This window comes from Megalops cyprinoides, chromosome 17 (assembly GCF_013368585.1).
Source record: "Megalops cyprinoides isolate fMegCyp1 chromosome 17, fMegCyp1.pri, whole genome shotgun sequence".
NCBI lineage: Eukaryota > Metazoa > Chordata > Actinopteri > Elopiformes > Megalopidae > Megalops > Megalops cyprinoides.
The window spans coordinates 3,376,393-3,394,392 of NC_050599.1; the positions used below are offsets into that span (position 1 = coordinate 3,376,393).

The window sequence follows — 18,000 nt, forward strand, 5'->3', positions numbered from 1 at the left end:
CTGAGAGAGAGCAACACGGTGATTCAGGAAACACATGTGATCAGCACGCAAATCACATCCATCTCTTCACAACTTACAAACACAACTTGCAAAGTTAACTTTAAAATGCAGCTTGCAAATTCCAAGTTACCGTACTCAGTCTTTGCTGCTGATTCTGTTCCACTCCAGCGCAAATAAGATGCATTATTTTTTTTTTAATAGCTTCAAACTCATGCATTGGATCACCAAATTAAAGTCGGGAGTTTTCCAAGCTTTCTGTGTGATTGGAACAACTCTGGGCCCTAATCCTGTCCCTTAGCAAACCTGTCTGTGAGAAAGATAGGAGACTTTCCATTAGCATGTAAACTATGAACTCATTCACCGGTGAAGAGCTGCTGAGGTTTTTATTTGTGCAGAGAGCGCGGCTGTCACCTTTTATCAGCTTCAGGTACTAAGCAACGTAACGGGGACGATTCGGTGACTTTGAGGTGAAAATGCATGCGCTGCCCCGTAAGGGTTTGGGATCCAGTCCCGACCAGAGTCACACTGAACACCGCCTGCTTTGAACTCAGCTTATCCCAGCAGATCTCATGCAATTCTGCGAATCTCATCCATAAGATCCTGCCAAGCGCTGGTTAACGGCCCGAAGAGTGAGGCAGCTGACAGTCTGAAATTCCAAGGCCAGCTCCTGTCTTCTTGCTGAGTATCATTGATCTGTCCTCGGAGCAGAATGCTGACATTTTGACGTGAGCAAACAGTCATCAAAACACGCGAGCGCCTCATATCCTTCACAGAGCTCCCGGGTCCTAATAAGGAGGGGTCACTGAGAGGGCAGAACCAGCCAGCCAAACACCAACCCTCATATCACAGCGCATTGCTCTTAATGGCAGGAGATGCCGGACCGAGAGCGCATGGTGTCAGCCTGCACTCCGCAGTCCTGAGCCCAGGAGGCGGGTTACAGCTGCTCTCTACAGCAGCGGGAGCAGGGGCAGACAGAAACCCTGCCGCACAGCGAGCGCCGTTCTCTAATCACACACCTGCGAGGCTCATCCGACCCCCATCCAAACCCTCACACCCAGAGGGGTCACCTGGGTGCCCCCTTACCCCTCAGCTGCCTGTCAGAGAAGCAGCAGAGGAAGATCTCATTAGTGGCCCGGGGTCTGAAATGGTGTCGGGGGCGGACACAGGGGGAGGGGGAGGTGAGAAGGGGTGTGCAGGTAATCACCCCGCAGGATGGGAATCGGGGTCCTGGGGTTGATTAAATGGAGAGAGGGGTGAGGAGGGCGGAGCCTCCATCTGCCTCTGCTGAGTCAGCAAACGCTCAGGGAGAGCAGGGAGAACTCGGAGGCAGGGAGAGGTCAGAGGCAGCGAGAGAGGAGGGAGCCTCATTCAGTACAGCGCAAGCAGCCCCGATTATGGCCCAGGATTAAGCCACACTCACCACAGCAAACAGCACAGGAAGAGGAAGGTCCGTATAAACACTGGATTACACTCACAACCAAACAGCAGACTTGGATGCTGTGATGGTTTGTTTCCCTAAAAAAACACTGAAGATTGAGGGCCTGACTGTTAGCATTAGCTGTGACAGACTAAATACCCAGGGACCAGCTCTGACAGCCCTGTGCCAGAGGCCTATGTCACTAGCTTCCCAGCATCCTCAGGGTGCGTAACGCCATCCATAGCTTCTGGTATGTGTGTCATTATCTGCAGGCTGATTAAGTAAGAACACAGAAGCCCTGATCTCAATATTCCCTGAAATGAATCCCCCTGATCCTCTGAGATATTTCAATACATCCACAACTTGATGTGCTTGGGAAACGGTTAGGATTATGTTCGGATTTCTCTTACAAGGCTATTGTGTGTGTGTGCACGCACATGCATACTCTTTTACAAACTGAACACAGTGCTTTAATGAGTCTTTCCCTGTCTTCTCTTTTCTGTTTGCTGTTCAGTGATTATTTCAATCAATGCACCACAAAACAGCTGTGTTGATTAGTCTCATTGGCTCATCTTATCAAATTAGCGCAATCACGGAGGACTGCTGAGAGCTTCTCACTGTGGACGATCTCTCTGAACCCACAAACGAGCGCAGGGTTCGAGTGGCGTGCTGGAGAATAACCCCCTCGCAGGAGGGTCACAGGAGACGCCGCCCACGGGTGCGTGGCAGGGCGGGTGATGCTCTCTTTAACTTAGCTCTCCACCAGGACTTATTATTTTCCACTCGAGACTCGAGAGTGATTTGGACACACTCAACAACAACGATCAACAACATCCAGCGTGGATAAAGCTACCATTTGATCTGTTCATTACACACTGAATGCTGAAAGCCATCTGGAGCCAGAGAGGTGTGAATAACGTGGTATAGTCTGATATTACCAGCTCTTAGAGAGGGCAGGTACACAAACTCCAGACCAGTCAAAGCACCTTTCACAGGTTTATTTTCTCACAGAACCCCCGTTGGCGTTTTTAACCTGTCTCATGTTTCATGACAGGTTTTGTGAGGCTTCCCCAAGACAGTGGGGAACCCCCCTATGCTTTGCAAGGAGTGCCGTGACCACAGAGAGTCAGGACCTCAGTTAACATCTCATTCGAAGACAACCCCTCCTGTGGTACAGTGTCCCCATCACTGCACTACGGTATGGGTTTCCTATAATGTGCAGAGGGAAGACTGCTCCTTACTGGCCTTCCAATGCCATTTCCAGCAGCAACCTGGTTTTCCTAGGAGATCTCCCATCTGGACTACCCAAGCCCAACCTAGCTTAGCTTCATCAGGCAGGAGAGGACTGCGGATTGTTACAATATTTATGCAATGTATGTATAGTGACAACTCAGCATTATCAGCTGAAGGGGGAAAAAAATAAACAGAAAAACGGAAGAAACAGAGCAGGAAATTAACCCTGAAATGGTTCCAGGTCAGCCTGCACTTTGTGAGAGACTGTAATAATTGTCCACCCCCTCCTTTCTCCACCAGAGGGATGAGCAGAAAGGAGGAGAAACTGCCCCACGCTCGCAACGATCATGCTCTGGAAGCGAAGGCTTACAGTCATTACCCCACACAGACACACCGGACTGGGTGTCGCTACAGCCCTGACTTGATTGGGCGGGTAAAGCCTTCCGCTTTGATGAAGTACGCATAATGGGGATGTAGAGGGAGAAGAGATCAAAACGTTCCTTCAGATTTTTGCTGGGAAGCCGCCCGCCTTCCATGGCTCCGGGCTGCTCAGAGATGCTCAGAGCGGCGAGATAAGCAAATATCCGTGCCTCAGCCTCTGTGTGAAGACTGGGCCACTCTAATGAGGCTTTTATGGTTAAAAACCACACTGCCAATTTATCTCCATCACAGAGACCCGAGATTGTAGGCATCAAAAGTCAGACGCCGACTCTTTTTGTCATGAAAAGCGGAGAAAGCCCTGCCAGCTGAGAGGCAGAGATTTCTTTCAAGATGGAGAAATGGCTCCCCGCGGTTTAATTGGCTGCGTGATGCCAGGCTGTTTGTGCTCGGTGAGGTGGGTAGCCGCCATGTCCGGCTCAGGTGGGCGTTTTGGGCGGGGGCGCGGGGAGGGTGGGGGTGGATCACGCCAGGGTGCTTTGAGACCCTTGATGGTGAATCTCTACGCCCCCCATACGCGTCTGTGTGGAGGCTGCAGTGCTCTCTGGGGTGCTTTAAAGGAGTCCCTGTCATGCAGAGAGCTCTCTGCAGAAGCACTACGGTCCTAATGATGCGCGAGGAGGCGCTGTGAGGAGGAGCGAGTGACAAGGAGCTCCTCACTCCGGGGAGTCCTCATCAAAATGGGCTTTCCACGTCATTACCAGAGTCTGCCGGAAGAGCTCCACTATAAGCTCAACCTCCTGAGGTGGAATCTTCTGAGCTGGAATTTTCTGAGTTGGACCCTCCTCAGTTAGAACCTTCTAAGAATCAACATCCTGATTAAGAACCTTCTGAGTTACAACCTTCTAAGAACATCCTGATTTAGAACCTTCTGAGTCAGAAGATCCTGAATTAGAACCTTCTGAGTTTCCAAGGATGCACAATATCTGCAAAGGAGTATTACATATTTACTGTCAAATTACCCACAACATCCACTCCCCAAAAATATGGACGACAAGCCTTCACTTACTTAGCAGCGATATTCTAACCTGTCACACAAACAAGCCGCACGTACATATTCAAATACCACAGCCAAATGGATTACGTGGAATCTCATGGTTAGAAAATTCATATGAGTCATGAAGCATGTGATGGTGGAACACGTTACAGACACGGAGAGGATGACCGCAAACCCTGGGCCACGTTCACAACTGACCCCACACAAATATGTGTAACAAGCCTGATCCTCTCTGCTTTTTCAAAAAACATCCATCTCCCTGATAACTCATTCTGCACGGGTGACTTAAGGACTAGAAAACAGGGAAGGAGGGAAAAAATGGAGAGCTAAGTCCTTGTGTACTGCGAGTCTGAGATAAGCGCTCGGCTCAAATGCTGGACACGCATCGACCCGGCTCCTTTATACAGAGACACACACACCCACATACACACGCACACACACACTCTCACACTCACACACACCCTCACACTCTCTCTCACTCACACCCACATACACACGCACACACACACCCTCACACTCTCTCTCACTCACACCCACACACACCCTCACACTCGCACACACACCCTCACACTCTCTCTCACACACATGTGCTCTCTCTCTAACACACATACCCTCACACTCACACACACACCCTCACACTCTCTCTCACTCACACCCACACACACCCATACCCTCACACTCACACACACACCCTCACACTCTCTCTCACTCACACCCACACACACCCACACCCTCACACTCTCTGATCTGCCATATTCCACAACAGCTCTGGTTCTGTAAATCTTTTGGAGACATCGGAGACATAAAACTTCTCCAATTCATCTCTTATTGAATTTGCCTCTATAACGGCACTCAACCACTTTTTGCTGTTAGAACTGACACAGAGTATACCAATCAACACATTAAGTTATTAACGTAAAACAATAACGTGAATAGATGCAGCGGTATTCAGTGAATTGTTGTGTATCACTTTAACAGTAACAGTATGTTTGTTGACACGGTAATTTTTCTGAACACTCCTGATTTACCACAGAAGATGACAAATATTCAAAAAGCCCATCCTCACATAACACAGGGGTAGTACTTTAAAGTGAAACAAAATTAAACCAAATCCATAACTTAATGGACATTAATAAACCCTTCTCTGGTTAGAACATGCTGTTCACAGGAACAAAGGCACAGACTGTTATTGCAGTTATGGTTCCTGAAAAACAGCTACGGTGAATCTGACACAATGCAGCTGGTTAACAAACACAGCATTTTTTGGTCCATTAGAGGCTCTTATTCTGCGGCTGTGGGTCTGTGGTTATGGATATGATTACTAAATTTGGACCGGTGGGCGGCCTGACCTACCCAGAGGAGGCCCTGCGTATTAGCGGAACAGATATGAATGGGTAAGCACTGAATCCATAACTGAATGTGTTTTTGTTGCCTAGGATGAATCTCTAAACATCTGAAGAAATGGTTTCCTGTTTTTTGAAAGAAATTAAAAATAATATCAGGCACTGTCAATGTTCCCTTTAGGATGCATTATGATCTGATATACATATATACATCATAAAAAAGAAACATACTGTATATGAGAAACGGTTACACACAGTAGCTCAGTGTCTATTGTGCCAAACCTCCTGCCATGTTACTTCTGCTTCGATGCTTTCTCGCTTCTTTGTCTCTCTCCTCAGAGCAGGCAAAGTCCTTGGCTGTCACATCGTGGCTAAGCTAAGCCTGCATAAACACCGTTACACACACATCTCCACCTGCAGCTCCCCCACCTCTGCCTTTAAAAGACTGAGCATTAGAATTACATTATTGTCATTCAGCAGACATTCTTATTCAGAGCTCCTTACATAGGTTAGAGTTTACCCATTTGAACATCTGTGAGGCAAATGTGGGTTCAGTACCTTCCCCAAGTGTACAGCAGCAGTGCCCCATAGGGGAATTAAACCAGCAAACTTTTCGTTACGAGCCTTGCTCCTTACCACTATACTACACTGCTGCCCCTATGAATGGGTGATATTGCAGGTGGCAGATTTTGGCTGCATTTTCATCTTTTGTCTTTACCCTGCAGCGTGTCTCCTGTTTGGCCTCGGACCGCGTACGTTTGTTCTTGCGTTTCAGACAGACAGAGCTCCTCCGTGTCAAAGCAGTGCCGATACAGACCTGCGTATGCCATTCCGGACCGCTCACCGTGAGGGAGAAGAACCCACATCCCAAGAAGAGATGTGTCACTTCAGCCATCTTCCATCTCAGGTGTCAAACAGGCATGGCAGAGGGAGAAAATGTGCCAACAAACAAGAATGTTGAGAAACACCACTGGCTGCCACAGAGCACCACCCAACATCAAAGATGGGCGATTAATGACCAAAGGAAATTCTGCGTTTAACTGAGGTTGCTATGGGACAACGAAGGGAAAACAATAAAATCTTCTGCATCAGAAAATGTCACCATTTTACCTGTCCGAATCACTTTCAGACAGCCCGCTGTAGCAGCTAACCCCAGGACTAACCCAAGGCTAGACAACTGTGGATGTGATAACACTGATTTAAATATTCCTCTTAACACTTATTTAATATTCTTATCACTCAAAAAAAAAAAAAAAAAAAAATCACAGAATGTGGAGCGCAGCGTCTGACAGAGGCTGGGTAAAGGTCGCGGTGTGCGTCCTCAGCTGAGAGGCAGACAGAGAGGAAAAACACAGCCGCCGCTGGCCAAGTCAAAGGCAGATTAGCATGTAACAAGCCCACGGGGAGAGGCCGCGCGGCAGAACCATCAAACAGAATACAGCGACGAGATTATTACCGCCTCCGAACCCAAAGGGGGGCACGCCTCAGCCGCCGCCGCGGTAAACGGCGGTCAGAGGCCGCGGCTCAACGCCACGCTGAAAGAGCTCTCCTTTATTTCCACTAACGTTCCGGCCTCGTAGATATGGGAGAAGGACAGAGATTCTAATCTGCACTGCTGAGAGCCGCTTTGATGTGGCGGCTCACACGTCTTTGCCTGTTAATGGCTGTCGAGCTCTGGCAGGAACGCTGCCGCAGTGTTTTCCACCAGGGCCGAGGGGGAAGCCAGATGGATGTGGACACATTAAACTGTCTTCTGTTTGACTGACGTGAATAATTGAACGCAGCCCAAAAGTGTGGAGTCACGTAATGTTTACCCGGACTCCAGGCAGGGACAGCGTGTGCTCTGGAAAATGAGTGTTTTTTTTTTTTTTTTTTTGGGGGGGGGGGGGGGGGGGGCATCGTTGTCGATCAAAACTCTCTCTCACTCCTTGGGATCTCACACCTGCTCAGAACCTACACAATGCACCAATACAACAGGAACAGAAAAGGACTAGATATACCTGCTCAGAGCGTACATCGTGTACCTATACGAGAGGCACAGAAAAAGGCTAGATATACCCCCTCAGAACATACACCATGTACCTGTACAAAAGGCACAGAAAAAGGCTAGATATACCCCCTCAGAACATACACCATGTAGCTGTACAAGAGGCACAAAAAAAGGCGAGATATACACCCTCAGAACGTACACCATGTACCTGTGTAAGAGGTAGACACAAGGGGTCTGGAGCTCTCCACAGCAACAGTGAAAATACCTGGTAATCACACATAAAGCTCCCTCTTCTGCCATCTACAACAGCCAGCATATCACATCAACCGCCTCTCAACCAACTGCAACAGCCCAGGCATCACATGAGCTGAGAGACCGTGTTCATGACAATCTCACGTCTGAAAGGCACACGCTTAACATAATTTAACTCACACAGTAGAATCAGAATGCTTATTAATCACTGTCATGGTCTTTAAGATTAATTGTTACCACTAGTGAGGAGATAAGAAGAACTGGTCACATCAACAAAAGCATATGCAAATTCAAATACGATACGCAACCACCCAATGAACACGGCATGTGCTCAATGATGGGCTTTTATTGTGTGTGTGTGTGTGTGTAAATATAAAAAACATACAGCATCTGTGGTCTTTGTAAGGGGCTTATCTGTCCGGATATTGGAGCTGGTCACTGAATGTATTTGCAGATAATCACTATTCAGGGCAGTTAAACCTAAAGAGAGGTGGTCATGCTCTTGTGTCTTCTCACACACATCAGCATCTGCTCCTTCCTGCACACTTACCAGGGGGTCTCAGGCAACACCACACAAACACACACATCTACACCACACACAGGCACAAACACACATACCACACAAACACATGAGCACACGCATATACCACACAAACACAGATACACACATATACCACACAAACACAGATACGCACATATACCACACAAACACAGATACTCACATATACCACACAAACACAGATACGCACATATACCACACAAACACAGATACGCACATATACCACACAAACACAGATACGCACATATACCACACAAACACAGATACTCACATATACCACACAAACACAGATACGCACATATACCACACAAACACAGATACGCACATATACCACACAAACACAGATACGCACATATACCACACAAACACAGATACTCACATATACCACACAAACACAGATACGCACATATACCACACAAACACAGATACACACATATACCACACAAACACAGATACTCACATATACCACACAAACACAGATACGCACATATACCACACAAACACAGACGTGCACCCCATGGGCAAACAGGAGGGCTCCCTCTCACCCTCGATCCTACCCTTCAGCGCAAACCATTCAAGCATGAAAAAGACCCACAAAACACACAAGCATGCTCACGTGTGTCACCGTTTCTTTAAAGAGCTTCAGCTGAATCTGTCTCAACCCTCACCCTGGCTCCTGCATATGTACACGTGTGCATGCGCACACACACACGCACACGCACACGCACACGCACGCCAACATCTTTCACAAGTGAATATTTCCATCATTTATAGCCCACAATCAGTGTACCAACATTCAAATGCACTGATTACCAGGAGAACATCACTGCGAGGCATTCATTTACCACTACATTCTTCCATGGAATAATACAAAAAAGGGGGAAAAAAACTGTTCAGGCAGGTGAGAACATGTCGTCCTTCAGACATAATGCAGAGTTCCTGCAATGAATGGGTGCCCATCAGTGGACCGACCAACCGTTAAATGTCACTGATTCTCTGTCATTGACACTCAGCTCATTACCTGCACTTCATCAAAGGCAAAAACCCAGACAGCTTATCGTTCCTATACCCACATAAAAAAAAACGGAAAAAAAAAACATTAATATCTTCAACATGCTCTTCCGATCTCGGCTGAGATATGTGAACTTCTTGAGACCTGCAGTGAGATGGAATTTAAAAAAGAAAAAAAAAAGATTCAATCACAACAGCAGAAGCAAGGTGATGGAAAATGGTGGTGACTCATTCCAGACAGCTCAGGGAGGGACCCAAGCGGCAACCCGGGTTTTTTTTTTTTTTCTTTTTTTGACATGTTTTAATCCAACTCGCCTGTGAAAGGCAAGGCAGAAGAAAGATCAACAGCTGTCTGCAGGGAGAAGGGGTAAACTTTAGAAGACGCTGACGTCACCAGGTGACGCGCGTTTGGTGGAGCAGGGATGCAGAAAGGATGTTCTTTCCGATGCTGTCGGGCAGGTGGAATCGGCTTAGTGTCTCGGCGACGGGATCCCCCAGGGATGTGGGGCCGAGTCGGTCCTCCACCCCCCAACACAGCTCCGCTCCGGCGCCATGAACTTCCAACGCCTCACCACTCCACACGTCCATCTACCCATCCCATTACAGTACTGTCATTTAGCATACGCTCTTATCCAGGGTGACTTACAGAGCTTACGATTTTTACATGTTATCCATTTATGCAGCTGGATATTTACTGAGGCAATTCTGGGTTAAGTACCTCGCCCAAGGGAACACCAACAGTGCCTGGTGGGGAATCGAACCGGCAACCTTTCGGTTACAAGCCCTGCTCCTTATCACTATGCTTACACTGCTGCCCCATCCCATTCTAAACCCCTCCACTCCTCGACCTGTGCGTGCAGCTGGTGGAGCTTCATGGCCGGCATGAAAGCATCAATCAACCGCGTGGAAAAGTCGACCTCTCCCACCCCTGTGCCCTCTGTCTGGCTTCTTTCTGCTGGCTGTGTCGGGTCTGAGCAAGTCGGTAAAAAGACGACCCCACTCTGCAGGCCAGAGTCAACACTGCAGAGTCAAAAACCTGACCGATGACATCGGAGAAGCTTGCAGAAAAACAAGTGTCTGTTGGCAGTCTAATCACAATCCTCATTGCACAACATGTCCCAATCAAGCTTATAAAAAAAATATATAAAAAATAAAATAAAATAGGGACTAGAGTATGCAAAGGTAAACCCACAAGCCAGCTCCTGAAGTCAAGAGCCTTTGATGTTGGAAATTCAAGCGCAGAGAGCTCTCGGAGGATAATAACAGAGCTGGAGCCAGAAAACCTCAGGCCTGCAACAGGAGCTCAACAACGGCAAAGACAAACGGACTTCCTGCTGGTTTTTAGGGGGCACCGCGAGGCGGGAGAGCTGGCACTGCCATACCGGGCTGGAGGCGGCCCAGGCGTTACCCGCCGCTAGCTAGCGAGGCTAGCGACCTCACACAATGAGAGATAGGGGAGGGGAGCCGGGGACCGGAGGCACACACAGTGATGGACGAGGCACAGACACCTGCTTGTTTGCATTTATATGCAGCCAGCCTGAGCCCAGAGCCACGGGCCACATGAGTGGCACAGTGTAAATTACTCTCATCAGGCAGCTCATCCACTGCTTTGGAAGGCCCCGTCTGAAAGATGGTGCGGACACAACCACCCGTGCTCCCCTGAGAAGCCGCATCCTCCATGCATTTTCGCATTATACGCACACGATAAGTCATTTTGCATCCGGGAAGACTGATTCATGGAGATGCCTCTCCACTGCAAGAAAGCAAGGAATGGATCTCGTAAAAAAAAAAAAAAAACTACAACAACCACGCAGCAACATTACAAGGAAAACAAGCTAACACATTCTGTGTGGACTCCTTCACAAAGCACTGCGGGGGGAGAAGGCTGACCTACTGCTGGATGAGAAAATGGCACACCCTGGTGTGGAAGCCGGTGTGCCAGTACTCCCTCAGGTGACCTGGCAGACCCTCATACAAGCAGCTCAGAATCCTCATTACCTGCAGCCTCCACCCCACAACACACACAAACACACACACACACACACACACACACACACACCGCTGCACATACCGCATCAGCATCTCATGTCATCTACAACAGCCAAAAAATTCAGAAAACCGAATTACACAGCCAACAGTACAGAAGCAATATTTGTAACAGCCCTACCGGCACAGAAACCATACAAATACTGTCACTGAGTAGGAAACGACCGATTCATCTCAGAAACAAAACAAACACAACGGCTCCTCATACAGAAAAACGCTAATTTTACTTATGAAAAACAAACCTAACGCTAACAACTCAGAAACCAGCGCAGCTGTGAAACTTCAGAGAGAATGGAGCGCCACAAACACACTTCATCACACCTGCTCCTGCAGTCAGTGCCTCCTGTCTTCCCGGTACCTGGGGGCTAGCAGGGGCCCACTCTTCTCCCTATCGCTCTCCTGCGACTCCGCCCACGTGCCCACACCGCTAAAGTTTCATTAACTAATAATGATTCCTCCCTCTATCAGGGACACATAAACTACTCCCTCTCCTGGATTTGCATAAGACATATTTCCTCTTTTTATGCATTCATGAACCAGGGTCCTTAGTCCATAGTCTCACAGACCTTTTGTATTATATATCTCTTAATATATCACATACTGTTATAAAAAGTATTTGCCACAAATAGAAAAAAAGAGATCTTTTCTTTTACAAAAGCTAATCCACACCCTGGTCTGCAGCAGTAAGTGCATATCTGCCCATGGGGTCTGGCTGATGAACTCCTGATAGTCCGTAATCTTTCAGCATCATTAATTTATCACTATGTAAAATTCTCAATCAAATGACTACCTTTATGAAATATTCACAACTTGGCTAAGCATAAAAGGTTTATGGCTGCACACCAGAATACCAAATCCAGTTTCTGCGTAATTCTGCGCTCTGAGAGCGAAACAGCCTTGCTTTAAATGACAATTAAACCGTTTGACAGAATGTGGCCTCAGGCACTACCGGAAAGGCTATGCAGACAGACAAGGAAATGGGAAATAAACGGTTTCCACAAAAATAAATAAATAATAAATAATTAAATCTTGCCCAAGCAATTATGTAAACTCAAGCAAGCAGAACTCCAGTCAGAAATCTGACAAAACCAAGGAAATTTGTGGTTTGCTTACGGTCAAAAATAAGGCATGCATTGGAGAACCAAAAAGACTTTCTGGAGGAGGCAAAGCTGTCTGGACTATCCATCTGAAAAGGGCAAAGATTATCACTATGTCTCCCATCAATCTGCTGTCCCTCCCACACAACCTCCTGTCCCCCCCATTAAAAGTGTTTCCCCTCCCAAAAAAAAACTTCTGCCCCTCCCACACAACCTTCTGTCCCTCTCACACAAACTGTTGTCCGTCCCGGTGGTCTGCATTTAAACTTCTTTGGTCTCACCTCCTGCTCCAATGCTGCTGACCCCAGGGATGAACTCCCCTGGTTTGGCAAAGAGTCGCCATCCTTACATGTTTTTCCACATAAGAGAACATAGTGACTCCCAAAAATGTGTGCATTTGCTTGTTTAAAATACGATGCATTAGGAAATCCTTACCCTCTCGGGATTTTATTTGCCACATGATACTGAAGCTGGTGTTGCAGGTCCACTGTACTGCACAGAGGAACATCTACTACCACGAATAACATACTCTGAGGACTGCCCTACAAACCTAGCAGTAAGCATCGTTTAACACTCAGACGTGACTGGGAAAAGAGTGTGCTATCAGCTGCCTCTGCTGTTGTTCGGGCTGACGGAAATCTCACAGCTCAGAGATGGGGTGTTCCGCCGTGTCCTGACACACCCCAGAGGACAGCCCAACATGCTCCCCGGGTCCGGCAGTCATTACCACTTTGCCTGCTGGCGTCTTTCGCCCGTTTAGAAGGGAACAGAGGCGCACTACTGGTCCTAGTGGAGAAAAACATTCTGTCCCCAAACAGCTCTGCAAGTCTGTAATCTCTTTCACTCCTCACCTTGCCTTGGCATTCATCCCAACCTCTCTGACTGTCTGGCACTGTGGCATAAACCTTCCAATCGCGCGAGGCTGCGCTCAAGCCGGTGAGAGCCGAGTGCTCAGACAAATTATTACCACGGGCCTTCTGTACGCTCGCCTTTATGAAATTTGTACCCCAAACACACAACTCCAGAGAAAGGTAAACACATGACTGTCATCTCGCCTTATTGTCTTTGTTCTGACTTTGAATAAAGCGGCTCGTACTTCAATCGAGGCAGACACGCTGAAAAGCGCTGAAGCGCCGGTGTGGGCGGACCCCTGGCCTCCCTGCGAATAATCACTTGATCCAGCTCTGCAGGGTCGCAAACACGGCCGGAGGAGGCTTGCGTGTGACTCCTCCGTCTCTCTCTCTCTCCCTGAACAGCGGCCTTGAAAGCTCAGCCTCGCCGCGCGTCTCAGCCGAATAAAAGGCAGAACAGAGAGGCAGCACAACAGAGCTGTTATTCTGCTCACACTCCCTGCCTGATGAACCAGAAGATTAACGTACTGCGGTCCTGGGAAGCCAAGCAGGGAGCTTATCTCTCAACAGGCCACACTTTTTTGTTCTCTAAAGCGTACAGGAACGATATCAACGCAAAGATGCCCCAAAGTTGGGGGGGTGGGGCTGGGGCTCAACCTGTGTTGAACACTAAAAGCAAATTTCCCCTCCTGAGTCAGCTCGGAGGTCAGAGGGTTAGATGGTATGAATGGAATCTCATATGATGATCCTGCATAATAACTTCATGAAGTTTTCCATACACAGAGAGGCAATGAAGGCGGACAATTGAACTCCACTGGCCAGCTTCTCCACCCAATCCAGGGTGTAAGAGCACCACAAAGACACAGGGGCACTTTGGGACGTCATGGACCAACATCGCCAAAGACAGAGGCTTGAGTTAAGCGGGTAAAGTTTCCCGTGCGGGCCGCAGCCACCTGCACTCACGATGGAGGGAGAGGTGCGATCACAGCCCTGGCCGATGACTCACCGTGTGCCGTCAGCCTTCCAGCTGACCTTATACGCCTTCTGCTCCAGAAACCGCAGGTTCCTCCTGTCCATGGACACAGGCTGCGCACCTGGGAAACCGGACCTGCAGCACACAAACACATAGGTCAGAGAGCCCCTGTCACATGACCACATCAGAGAATCACCTCAGAGAGCCCCCGTCACATGACCACATCAGAGGATCACCTCAGAGAGCCCCGTCACATGACCACATCAGAGCATGGCCTCAGAGACCCCAGTCACATGACCACAGCAGAGTATCCTCAGACAGCCTCCATCACATAACCACAGCAGATTAGATATTCAGTTCCTGTGTTCCATATGTCCTTTTCACTTCCTGATCTGACTCCGGTTGGTAATAGGAGGCTCCAGTCCTGTCTGCGTTGTTACGCTACCTATTGATGTTCTGTTTTAGACCATGTTCTCTCAAGAACATTTACAATAAACGAACAAATCAGAGCAGTTAGAGTCTTCAACGGCAGAGACAAAACCTTCAGCTTCACAGAGATAAATATCTGATTGATATACAGAACATCTGCCGTATCACCTTCAGAGTCACATGACCAGAGTGGAAAATCAACTCAAACAGCACATTACTGGAGAAGAGCACACTATTCCAAATGCTACGAGGCTGTACTGCTAAGATAGCTTTACACAGACTTGTGTTCAGCGTTTAGTTACTGTTGCTGCTACACTTGTGAAAATTAGTTTTTACTTTCTGGTAATTAGGACCTCTGGCCTCAGACGAAAAGAGTCACTCAGCTGAAGTAATTCTCTTCCTTATCTACAAAGCGCTAAATGGACTAACACGATCCTTCCTAAGCAAGTTCATTATTCTGCATAATCCGGGCAGACCCTCATGGTTACACACAGCTGGCTTCCTGCTCTTCCCAAATTTTCAAATGCTAAAACTGGCAGCAGGGAGTTTTGCTACAAAGCCCTGAAATTACGAAACAATCTGCCTCACCATGTGTGGGAATCAAAGACTCTCTTAATGTTTAATTCCAGATTAAAAGCCATATTTTTTGCTTAACCCTGCCTCTCCCTCTGTAGTGTAGTAATTTTCCCTCATAACTATGCTTTCACAGTTCTCTTGTGCCACTGCAGTGCAGTCTATGGCATAAGAGTGAATCATCCTCCCACAAAGCTATCAAACCCCTTTCATTAATTGCAGATAGTGAGCTACGGGCTCCCTGGCCATATATCCCCAACCCATGTCAGGGTCAGCTTTAGCGGGGATCCGTGGCAGTAAAGCCAGGCTCTTTGGAGCACAGAGGGCCTGTCCTCTCTGGATCCAGGGCCTGTAGCTCCCCCCCCCCCCCCGCAGACGCCAACATCTGATCATGCCGCCAAACTGCCACGGCTTCATTTCCCCAGAGTTAGGCCAGTTCCACTATCTACCAAAACAGACAAAGCCGATCCGGACTGGGGTTTATCTTCGGCTACAACACGGGGTCCAAAGGTAAATTTTACACCTCTGAAGTCTGAGGGTTTTGTTTTTGTGGATTTTCATCCGCTCAGTCCACTGGTGCGTGATATTTGCCGATACGGACATGTGAGGCGGTCTTCCAGGACAGACCTAGCTCTCTACTCGAGCAGGGCCGGCTGGTATTGCCCTGACACCAGCACTGACTACGGCATGCTGGGAAATTTCCTATCTGCTGCAGAAACACCGCGCCCACTCCCATAAGTCACCTCCACAATCAGCACCACTGTTTATGCGGCAGCAGCTCTGTGCCTTTGTTCAGAAGGCTCCCAAATAAAACGTAATTGCTGGAATCGATTGAAACGCAGAACAAAATAAATAAATAAACGAATAAAAGAGCTCTCTCACTTCTCCCACTCGGCAAACTCCTGGCACTTCCTCTGGATCTCGCCCAGCTTGGGCTGACTGGTGACCTGGGTGACACCCTTCACCGTGACGCCCTCCAGGAACACGGCACCCTGGGGAGAGGGAGGGTCACGCGGGTCGTTACCGAGACAAGCACACACGTACTCTTTTTTTTTTAAACAGTCTGCCTTCTCCGTTTCCAAGGCTTCCATTAACAAGCATGCAGATTTAATAAGCAGGCCTTCGGAGAGCTCAGACACACACACGCACGGGCACGCGCACACACACACGCACACACACACACAGCCCCTCAGACCGTTTCCCAGTACTTCTGTTTCAGCGTAATCATTATTTCGCACGTCTGTGCACTCTGTAAGGATATACACCATTTAATTTAATCTAATTATGCTTATTAGAGGAATATTCATACGGTCAATGGGCACTGCACTGAAAGAGGGGGTGATGTAGCTGCAATTATTCTCCTGAGTATGCATGTCACTGAGTCCGGAGTGTGTGTGCGTGTGTGTGTGTGTGTGTGTGTGTAGGCATGCATACAATGGTTCTGTGCGCATTCTTCTCCAGGATTTAGTAATCGTTTCAGCTCTTTTAATCATTAATACTATGTGACATTCTTTAAAAATGAAAAATGCTTGCTTGTATGCATTGCTAACGTGGAGCCTTCCCTGAACACCAGGGCCTTATGAGGTCTCCATGTATCAGCCCTACCCTACAGACCCATTCTCCCCAGTCGTGTGAGGGCTGTGTCCTGAGCGCAGAGAGCGCCTCCTGCTGGCCAGCGCCGACACACCCTCCCCTCACCAGCTTTAGCCGCTCCTTCTTCTTCTTCCCCGGCGCTGCCCCTGAGGAGCTGGGCCCGGAGTCCTGCCCGACCGCACCGCCACCGCCATCGTCATCGTCCGCGCCATCTTCGTCCTCGTCGAAGCACCACTCCGGCAGGGGCGGGGCCTGCGGCGCGTCCTCCACGTCGCCATAGCGACGGAACAGCTCCTTCAGGTAGTCGCCCTTGTAGATCCCGGGGGCCCGTGCCTGGGCGAAGGCAGCCACCGCAGCCTCGATGCTGCGGGGGGGCGTGGTGAGAAACATGGGGTGGGGGTGAGAAACATGGGGGGGGGTCAGTGAGCACAACACAAAAAGCTACCGCCGGAAAGCCTCACACACAGTACACCACGTATCCGTCCAATCAATCCAGCAGGTGAATCACGCCAGATTCACCCCTCAGTGGAGCTGCGTCTTCAAAGGCAGAGTGTCAGGTGTGTAATAACGAACTGCGTGATGCTTTAATAACCCTGAGCTCCATCAGCGGGGCTGGGGCCGTGATCTGGCTGTCAGTGCAGGGCTGAGAGAGAGAGCAGCAGCAGGCAGTACAGCAGTCCTCTAACGCTCTAAACAAAACCAGATACAGCTGAAACGATACCTATTAATACCTGGTGTATTCATACACATTCTTAGAATTCATCATGAGCTGCACTGAATGCAACGCTACCAGACATATCTGAAACAATATATAATAATACCTGGTGTCTTCATAGCTGACAAAATCAACTGGTGAGTAAAAAAACTCAACTAATGAGTAAATAGTAAAACAAACATAAAGCATAATTTTCCCCAGTGCACACGTGCAGATGTGGTTCTGACTGAGACACATTAGCTGCCGCTGCCAGCTCCTCTATACTGCTGCAATATTAATCAGCACCTGACATGGGGGGGCGGGAGGGTCTCTCACCCCTGTCTGAATAAGGCTGACATAATCGCTCCTGACAGCGCCCTACCTGTGACATCTCACATACACACACACACACACACACACACACAGAAAGACCAACCACATCAGCGACATGAGAAACACACACACACACACAGGCCAACTGCATCAGCAACGTAAGAATTATAC

General features: G+C 48.5%; 1 protein-coding gene across 1 annotated transcript in view; it reads right to left on the reverse strand.

Annotated features, from left to right (window-relative positions):
- The window catches only part of rngtt (RNA guanylyltransferase and 5'-phosphatase), an 82,512-nt gene that overhangs the window by 56,446 nt on the left and 8,066 nt on the right, over positions 1-18,000 (reverse strand). The window contains exons 6-8 of the mRNA XM_036550122.1: positions 16,908-17,166; positions 16,092-16,201; positions 14,241-14,342 (exon numbers count right to left, since the gene is read on the reverse strand). Of these exons, the coding sequence (XP_036406015.1) occupies positions 14,241-14,342; positions 16,092-16,201; positions 16,908-17,166 (471 nt within the window). The remainder of the gene's footprint in view (positions 1-14,240; positions 14,343-16,091; positions 16,202-16,907; positions 17,167-18,000) is intronic.